The 8,936-nt window shown below is 39.1% G+C and overlaps 2 protein-coding genes across 2 annotated transcripts in view; one reads left to right on the top strand and one right to left on the bottom strand.

Annotated features, from left to right (window-relative positions):
* htr2b (5-hydroxytryptamine (serotonin) receptor 2B, G protein-coupled) overlaps nt 1–4,108 on the bottom strand; it is an 8,287-nt gene extending 4,179 nt beyond the window's left edge. Inside the window, exons 1-3 of the mRNA XM_015376667.1 lie at nt 3,764–4,108; nt 2,948–3,518; nt 250–450 (exon numbers count right to left, since the gene is read on the bottom strand). Coding sequence (XP_015232153.1) covers nt 250–450; nt 2,948–3,194 — 448 coding nt within the window. The 5' untranslated portion in view covers nt 3,195–3,518; nt 3,764–4,108. The remainder of the gene's footprint in view (nt 1–249; nt 451–2,947; nt 3,519–3,763) is intronic.
* Nucleotides 1–8,936, top strand: part of psmd1 (proteasome 26S subunit, non-ATPase 1) — a 44,893-nt gene that overhangs the window by 14,611 nt on the left and 21,346 nt on the right. Inside the window, exon 17 of the mRNA XM_015376668.1 lies at nt 6,333–6,447. Within this exon, the coding sequence (XP_015232154.1) occupies nt 6,333–6,447 (115 nt within the window). The remainder of the gene's footprint in view (nt 1–6,332; nt 6,448–8,936) is intronic.

The raw sequence follows: 8,936 nt of genomic DNA, 5'->3' as shown, positions 1-8,936 counted from the left end.
CGCCCCTTCCCAAAATTACTTCAACGGAAGGTTTCCAGATGGATATGCGGAGCAAATCCATCTGGCGGAGTCAGGTTATCTTTTTCTGTCTATAAAACATAATGTTGATGCGTGAACCCTTTTTTTTTACGTAGTTTAAAAAATATATAATTTAAAAGATGGACAAAAATTAAAAAAAAGAGGAGAAATCTTAAGATAAATCTTAAGTATAAATGTTTTTCATACTTGCTAGGTGATTAAAATGCTTACCAATGGAGATGAGCCAAACCAGTGCGATCTTGGCCAGCGCTTTGGCTCTGGATTTGTATTGGCTGTGTTGGATAGGCCTCTTGATGGCAATGTAGCGATCCAGTGAGATGGCACATAGGTGCATGATGGACGCCGTAGAGAAGAGCACGTCGAGGAAGAGCCATATGGGGCAGAGGAAATCTGGAAGGGGCCATCTAGAGTCTGAAAGGAAGATGATATGAAGGCTAATTTGACATGATCCATTTGCTTGTACAGCAAACATCACTGGTTTTATTGTGCCTTTAAATTTGGCAACAATAATAATGAGCTTGTTGGGTTTTCTCGTTTTTTTTTTTTTCCCTCCCCAGAAAAACTTTTCACTTATTATGAAAGATTCGATACTGCTGAAGAAATTATAGTATCACCCCAGTAAAAAAATTGATGTTTGTTTATGCTTCTGAGGAATGCCTTTACTGGAAACTGAGGGCTCACTGACTGTTTATGGAGCTAAAAGTTTTTCATGTAGATTGTGGCTTAGACTCTGCTCAACAGTAGTGTTTATTTTGACTTCCAGGCGTAAAACTGGCAAGAAATTTGTTCTGGCTTTTGTCTCGCAGTCCATTAACTTTACAAAAGACTGTTTGTGGAAATATTTCTTATTCTTTTCTTTTTATGCTCATGTCTACTTTACTTATATCAAGCGGTGGTGGTGGTGGGGTGTTCAGCTTTTCAGTGTTGGTCAGTTTGAAAGGATTTCATTGTCGATTGCTGATCTCTTGCTCTGCTGCAGTGGACTCTGTCTGCTGGTTTGTGAAATGTTGATTAAATTTGTCATGAGAATCAACAGATTGAGCTGTTAAATCAGCAAGCTAGATGGGAGCTTTTCATTTTGTTAAACTAAATTAGGAATGTCCAAATCATTAAAGTCTGGCATAATGCAGGATTTGATCCTTTTGTTTTTGAAGGCGGCTGCTTAGTTCTAGTCAGAAAGTATTTAATCTTCAACTCTGTTGATTTTAATCTTACTAGCTCTCCTTCCTTGTGATCTTTAAGTTTTTTAAATGTTTTTCTTAGAGATAGACTGGTAACATTCGCTCGCTTTGTGATTTTGTAGTTCTTGTTGCGAATCAGAGTGTTTTTATGCCAATAGAAAACTATTAAGTCTCATGATGCATTGACGCTATACCTCAAGAAAATTCCTCCTCAGACATAAAGTTGTTAGCACCAAATTGCCAGAGAGGCCATGTTTTTAACCAGAATTAAATCAAAACCTTCTCTTTAAATGTTTCACACTCGGCTCTTTCATCTTGGGGAAAAATGTGTTTTTTCAAAGGAAGTTAAAATGGAGATGGCAAAAATTTGCTACTTTCCTCCATTTACTGTAGTGAAGCTTATTATAAGGATTACATATTTTAGACACGTCCAAAATACGCCTGTATAGTTTAATAAAGTCGGATTGTGTTTATTTAAGTCGGTTAAATATAACCGAACGGCTCTGTAAATAAATTGTTTTGGTATTTTGGTTCCCACTGGTAACCACGACGACTCTCCCGTTTGGATCTGCTTTTAGAAAGAGTTTGGAACGGTTTATGGTCAGCACAAATGTGAAGAACATTTCTGGAATACATGTCTGGATTTATATCGCACTTACACACAAAGTATCTGTCCACCTGTTTATTTTTACCTCTTGGCCGGCGTTGCTTACAGCATTGTTTAAATATTCTAAAGGCATCCCATCCCGGCGTGTTCCACCCACCGAAAACAGGCTTGGATCGGCAGTAATTCTTCTGAGATATTTATATTTGTAAAAGATGTTATTTTTTTTACTAACAGCAGCTCATCCCTGCTTCTGATGGCACAGCGTCCTGAGCTGAGGGTCTAACCTCCCCCTGCTTTGGTACGAGTTGCTGATCCTCCTTCTAGCAGCTTCACATTGTTCAGACGGCTCTGCTATGCCTCACTTCATCGTCATGTACACAGTATATGTCCCTGTTTATGTCTCCTTGACCTCCTCCTGCACACTTCAGCACTCAGAGCTGCATCTGCTCTGAATGGAGGCTAAAGACAGCTGTTCAGGTCTATAAAGGGCTTTAACTGCGATGCTAAAGGTAAAATAAAGTTAGTTGTCCTTTCAACTTCACTTATCACTTTATTTAAAAAAGGTTTTTTGTGTGCTGAAGTTTTTTTGTATCCCCAGTTTTTATGCGTTTCCTTAATTTCATCAAATCTCAAACCTTTTTTTTTCTTCTTCTAAATGCAGTTGAGATTAATTTTTAACAAAAATGTACATGACTATAAATTAAATTTAAGGAAGTTTATGATGGAGACGATCTAATGAAGGCCAGGTCTGTACGGAGGCAGACGCATCCAGTTTTTTGATGGAGAAAACCTTGTTTCATTGTCTTCCACTTATGTGCCTGTGTGAGACGCATAATTAGTATCTGGCTCATTAGCCTCCTATTGAATTAATAAAGAACATCCTCTCCGCTGTGCTTTCGCCCTGAATTGAGGTGTTGCCTTGGAAGACTGTATATTTTAATGGAAGATATTGTTTTACTTTCGTATTTTTTTCTTCATAGGATTTTTCAACAATAATTTGCTAGATAACGTCTCAGTCTATATAATTTGGTTGTATTTGATCACCCTAGGATTAGAATTTTTTTTTCCTTATAAAACATTTCTAACAATATGAAATAATAGATCCTCTTGTTATACTCACTGTAAAGAACAGTGATGAGTGCAATAGGCATCACTAGAAGTCCCACCAGCAGGTCAGCGACGGCAAGCGACATCAAAAAGTAGTTGGTGGCGTTCTGCAGCTTTCTTTCCAACGACACAGCAAGAATGACCAGTATGTTTCCCCCGATGGTGGGGATGATGACCATTACGATGAGCAGGGCGGCCCATCTCAGCTCAGTCTCAGGCGCCTGGCCGGGAGGTGAGCTGGCGTTGACCGACTGAGACATGTTGCTGCTGATACCACGGCGGTCCTGAGCGTGGGCGGCGGCTCTGATCTCTCTGCTTTCAGACACTCGGTCAGCATGGTCACTGGGTCCCACAAGCAAAGGTGCAGGGTCTGCTGGGGCCGCTCAGGGTCGGTGCACGAGACGCATCGTCCTTTGAGCAGAATGGAAAGTCAATAAAACGTCTGAAAGATCTGAAGTGTGAAGTTAGCAGGGCAGCTGCGGCGAACTCCGGTGCTGGAATAATCCCATCACGAGCAGATCTTTCACAGCAAGACGTTTACAGAGGCCCTCACTTTCCCACGCAGCAGATTCTCCTGTCGGCCACTTAGAAAAAAAGACAAAAGTTTTATCTTTTGTCCTCTGATCTATCCTAATGTTTTTATGAAACTGAGGCTTTTAGGTTGTTTCTGTGCAGAAAGATATTGCTGAGTTGGCATTACATCTAATCTGTCAGCATCTTTTACAATATATTCAGGTTCTAAAAAAGCCCGTTGATGCTTGTTCAAAAAAATGAACTTTTTTTCATCTTGGAGATATTGCTCAATATAATGCTCTTTAAGCTTTCATACCTTCTTCCCGTAGTGGCAATTGATGAGCTTTTGCATTTCAGTCCTTTAAATATCCTCCCAACCTGCTCTGGAAAATAGTGGAACTTGTTGCCAAATGCATTTCAGTCTGTATATTCCTCCACAGCTTTTATCGCCTCCCTTTGACTCCGTTTTCCACATAAGATTGAACCCGACTGGCCCGCCGCAGTAGTTAAATCCTTCCCAGACTGTAGCGATCCGTGATGCGGACTTGGCTTTCCTTCCACACGTTGGAAGAAACTCCAGGCTCGCTCTGCATCACCTAAAGCGATCACAGGTTTAAAACTTTCAGATGTCACGGCCCCACTGCCTCCCTCTCTCGCTGGTTCTGGTTCGCAGTGTGTAATCGGCTCGCACTCTCTCCTGTCTCATTCGCCGTCTCACCCCTGCCTCCCCACCCTCCCCTTCATCTCGCGAGCCAGACTCTATACGAAACAGATGAATGTCTTCTCGCTGGCCACATGCCAGTGGTTCAGGGAGGTAATTTCCCTCAACGCAGCCGTCCCACTGTTTATATTTGCCACTCTATCTCCTCTCCCCCATTTGAAACGAGCAGTGACCAGGGGTGGGGGAGCAGTGGTCTGCATGGAGGAACCTTTTTCTGTTGTGGTTTTACTGTAAAGCCTTTTTTTTTTTCTTTCATTCTTTCCAGTGAACTTAAGTCTTCAAGCCCTGAGAGTCAGATCCAGTCATACATGATGAGGGACACAGAATATGGATTTCTAAAGATGTGATATTTCAAAGGGGAAAAAAAGGCAATTTGTTAAAAATTAAGAACATTCTTATAAATCTTAATATATTTTGTTTCCACCTTTTAAGCACACACTTTACAAAGAGATTCAAGAAAAAAAATATTAGTCTAAATCAATATAAATTAAATTAAGATGCCTTTTAAAATCTATTAACCAATAGTCAGATAATTGTTCAAATATTTTTGTGCTTTTTTTGTAAATGATCATTACTATTATTATTATTACAAGCCATACCGGAGCAAATTGTAAAATTGTTAGTTTGTTAGTTGTTGTTATATTGGCACACTACCCATACTGTATCCATCCTTTTTTTAATAATTATTTTTTTCACTTCTTTTAGATATGTAGGTAGTTAGATACAGGGTTCCCGCGGGTCCTTAAAAAGTCTTAAAAGGCATTGAATTCTTCAAAATAAAACTAAGGCCCTAATTGGTATTAAAATGTCTTAAATCAGTCTTTCGTAGGTCTTAATTTTTAAAACATCATAAATAGGATTATTTTTATTACAATCTATTTTTGTAATCTAAATTACAATTTATTCAAAAAATTTATTTAAAAAAAATAACGACTCGCCATTATTGGTTCCGTCCCGATAGCGGAACCAATAAAAGCGTTGTTGCGGACGGGACATTTGGGAGATGCGCCATTTACTTTTTGTCTGGAAAATATGAGCAAGTGTAAATTTAACAAAAATTGATTATCCAGCCAAGAGTTTTCTCCATGGCTAAAACCAGGGAACATACATGAGGCTCAGTGCATTTTGTGCAAGAAGTTATTCAAGCTCAGAACGATGGGAATTAAGGCAGTGGAGTCGCACATGCGAAGCGCGAAACACAAAGCGTCAAAATGGAGTTACAGAGAAACAGCCGGTATTTCTCAGTTTAGTTCCACCCTTGTCTCTGCAACGCCTCCACTTATCACCAAATCAAACATACTAAGAAAACCATACAAAGAAAAATAGCTGCAAAAAAGACTTAGCACTGGTTATGTTGTGGCTTTAAAACTGATTTGTTTTGTTCCCTGCTAAAACAAAGTTTGTGAATTCAGTTAAATAATTGTTAAAATATATCTGTCATTTGTGTGTTTTTAGTTTTCTTCCTGTATGGGAAGTTTTTCAAAATATGAAACATTAGTGCAGTGGTTTATGTTAAAATAAACATTTGAGTTTAGTTGTCGCAAGCAGGTTTTTCATGTTTCTTGTGAAAAAACATATAAAATAGGATAAAAAAAATGAAATTAGATTTAAAAAATAAATCAATAAAAATAATAAACATTCAATCCTTAAAGAGGTATTAAACTGTCTAATGGAGGCCGGGACAAAAGAACTTCTGTATCTCTTTTGACTTCCTGGACACGGCTGAAACCTTAATTAAATCCAAATGTCAACAAGGAAAGCCTGCCTGTTTTATTGACCGTCTATTACGGCCCAGGTTCTTCGTTGTGTATTTAGATGAGTGTTTCTAATGGACACAAGCAGGGAAATTAGATCTGCTCTCTAACAGTTTGTCCCACAAACTGTTACAGATCCTTTATAGACCCTCTATTCCTGATCTGTTTAGTTGACCTCTAAACACGCTTCACTAAATAAAAAAAAAAATTCTGTTTGCGTTGCAGATCTTTGTGAGGTACTCTTTCAGTTTTCATTTGTTTTGAACCTTTCATCAGTTCTTAGTAACATTCAGCAGGTACCATATTGTTACAGAAGCTTGTTTACATGTATTTGGATTTACATCATTGAACTAGTTTCCTTATAATTCTTCCCCTTCTAATTATTGCTCTCCCTGTCTGTTTCTCATCAGGACTCCAGAGCAGTGCCCCAGTGTGGTGTCTCTTCTGTCAGAGAGCTACAATCCTCACGTGCGCTGTGGGGCTGCCATGGCTCTGGGCATCTGTTGTGCCGGGACAGGCAACAAAGTAAGCACATCTTCCTGAAATCGCTGTTTATTTAACTTGAACCTTCACATCCTCATCATCCGATCTCGTTAGCTGCTGTTTATTAAAACTTTTCAGGTTCAAAACACTGGTAAGGCATCATTGTTTAATTTGAATAAGCTCATTTTTGGGAGTTAGTCCTGTTCATTTTTACTCCACCAGTGCAACACTTCCTCCAAGCCTTCCTTCTGTTTCCATTCCATCTTTCTTTCCTCCTGGCAAACCTTGTGCGTCACTGATGTGAAGATAATCTACGCTGAATGAAGGCTTCATTTAAGCAGCCCGTTGATGGCTCATTTATGAAAATTATGCAACAGAAGATTTCAGCCTCCACTCTCCCTGTGAGCCCTGCAGAAGACGAACCAACCGACACTTTCTGATGGGCTTTTACATTTGTTCTGTACTGCTGAGTTAATGTTCAGCCAGTAAAACAAGGTGTTAAATAATGATTTTTTTTTTTTTTGATTAAATTACATTTCTTTGAGGTTTAATAAAGGGCCAGCTAAGATTGTGAGAAGTTTAGTGTAGATTAGCAGTTAAAAAGTGATCAGAGACAGCTGGGTTTAACAGTGTGTGCGTTGGATTTTACAGTGGATCAGATGGGTTTTGTTTTTTGTCAGATATTGAGAAAATTACTCTATTAATTTTAGTATCTTGGAAAGGTAATATGCTAATGACGCCACCTCTGTATTTAAAAAATTAAATAAAAATGCTGATTTTTGAGCCATTAAAAGACTTTTAAACAATCGTCAGCTTGCCGTGCAGATTGGAGGGAAATATTTCATTGTTTTTATTCTCTGTCACAAGATACTGTTTTTATACATTTCTATAAATAAGGAAATTATTTAGTGGTTAAATGGGTTTAACCCTGAACCGGTTGTTTATAAGCTTCTAAATAGGTTTTTAAAATACCAAAGTTTAATGTTGTTTAAAGGAACTAAAACTGAAGCAAACAGCCCATCAGTGCACCTCGATTAATGCGTTCTTTAGCACCCAACATGGGTTGCTGACAAGCTAAGACCGTAAATGACTTTAATCCCCCATAACACAGCACGGGCAGGATGTGGTCGACAAGTGCTGGCTTTACTCTCTGACTTATCGTCCCACAGCACGGCCGTCTCAGCCAGTTGGACCCAGAGCGCCGATGAAACGTAGTTTATTTTACCTCCACTGTCATCATCCTGGTTTGTTTGTCTTTCCTCCGTGGGCCCAACACCTCCCTCTGAGCCTGCTGGTGTTAGTTACAGCCATGACTGCTCAAGAGAAATAAAAGCTACAATGATGGACTGGCTTCAGAGCAGAGGCGAGTGCAGGGATAAAGGAAGACGTTGTCCTCCCTCATTCACTCCCTCCTTCACAGCTCTCTTGGGAAGAGAGTAATTGTTAACCCTGTTGTCCAGGGAAACCAGATATGGATGACACTAATGTCATTAATTTGTGGGGTCTGTTCGCCTCTGCTGATAATGTCTTTTCCTGTATTTAACCAAACAAAAGGGCCACTGTTGAAGCGACCTGTTGGTCGGGAAATAACAGGATTGAAAACATATTTACAGTCAAAACGAAATATGTAATTCTTTAATTGTTTTACGCTGCAGACGAACTGGTGTCCTGCTAAAGGGTGAATAAAAACCACTGTTTTGACTGTTAAAAGGTGAGATTTATACATGAAGGCAACACATTTTTGCTTAAAAAATTATTATACCTATTTTTTTTTATAAGAATCTGCAAATAAAATGCTTTTTGATTTACTTTCAAACCCTGGATTAGGAAAGGGAAACCAATAAAAACCAGAAAAGATCCATATATTATTATTGAAAAACAAAGGAATTTCAAAGTCTTCACCAGTGTTGAAAATTCCTGTTAGATTGTAAATGTTTGCTCTTTCAAGATGGAGTCTAAAAAAAGACTTTTGCACAGCTGAGTTCTTAATGCTCACTAATGTTTAAGATTTTCTGTCTGTTGATGGCAGTGATCTTTAAGGGCTAAATCATAAGCTGTCTAAGGTTATATTAGTCAACCCTCTAAGGTTATATTAGTCAACCCTCACTGTACTGGCTGTCGCTCGGCCACCATGTTTTTCTGCACAGAGCTGTCAACATAGTTACAATTTTTCCTAAGTGCCCGGTGTTTAAATTTTGTCCACACACACGTTGTTGAGAGATGTGGAAACCGAAGTGAGGTTATTTGGCTGCTTTGGCTGTGCTGAGATGTTGAGCATAAAGAAGTCTTAAGAACAATCGGGGGATCCCGCCTTTAGGTCTGCTCTGGTTTTCAGTCTGGATGTGTCGGTCTGCCTTCAAATACAGTAACGTGTTTCAGGTATTCGGTTAATTTGGTCTGAAGTCGGACACAGAACATATTGATAATAGAATTACATCAAATTACAATCAAATAACCCTTTATTTGCCTCAAATAACCCTTTATAGCAGCAGTCCCCATCCACCGGGCCATGGACCGGTACCGGTCCATGG

This window comes from Cyprinodon variegatus, unplaced genomic scaffold, assembly GCF_000732505.1.
Source record: "Cyprinodon variegatus isolate N-32 unplaced genomic scaffold, C_variegatus-1.0 Scaffold138, whole genome shotgun sequence".
NCBI classification, from domain to species: Eukaryota; Metazoa; Chordata; class Actinopteri; order Cyprinodontiformes; family Cyprinodontidae; genus Cyprinodon; species Cyprinodon variegatus.
This window is presented reverse-complemented; position numbering and strand designations above follow the sequence as displayed.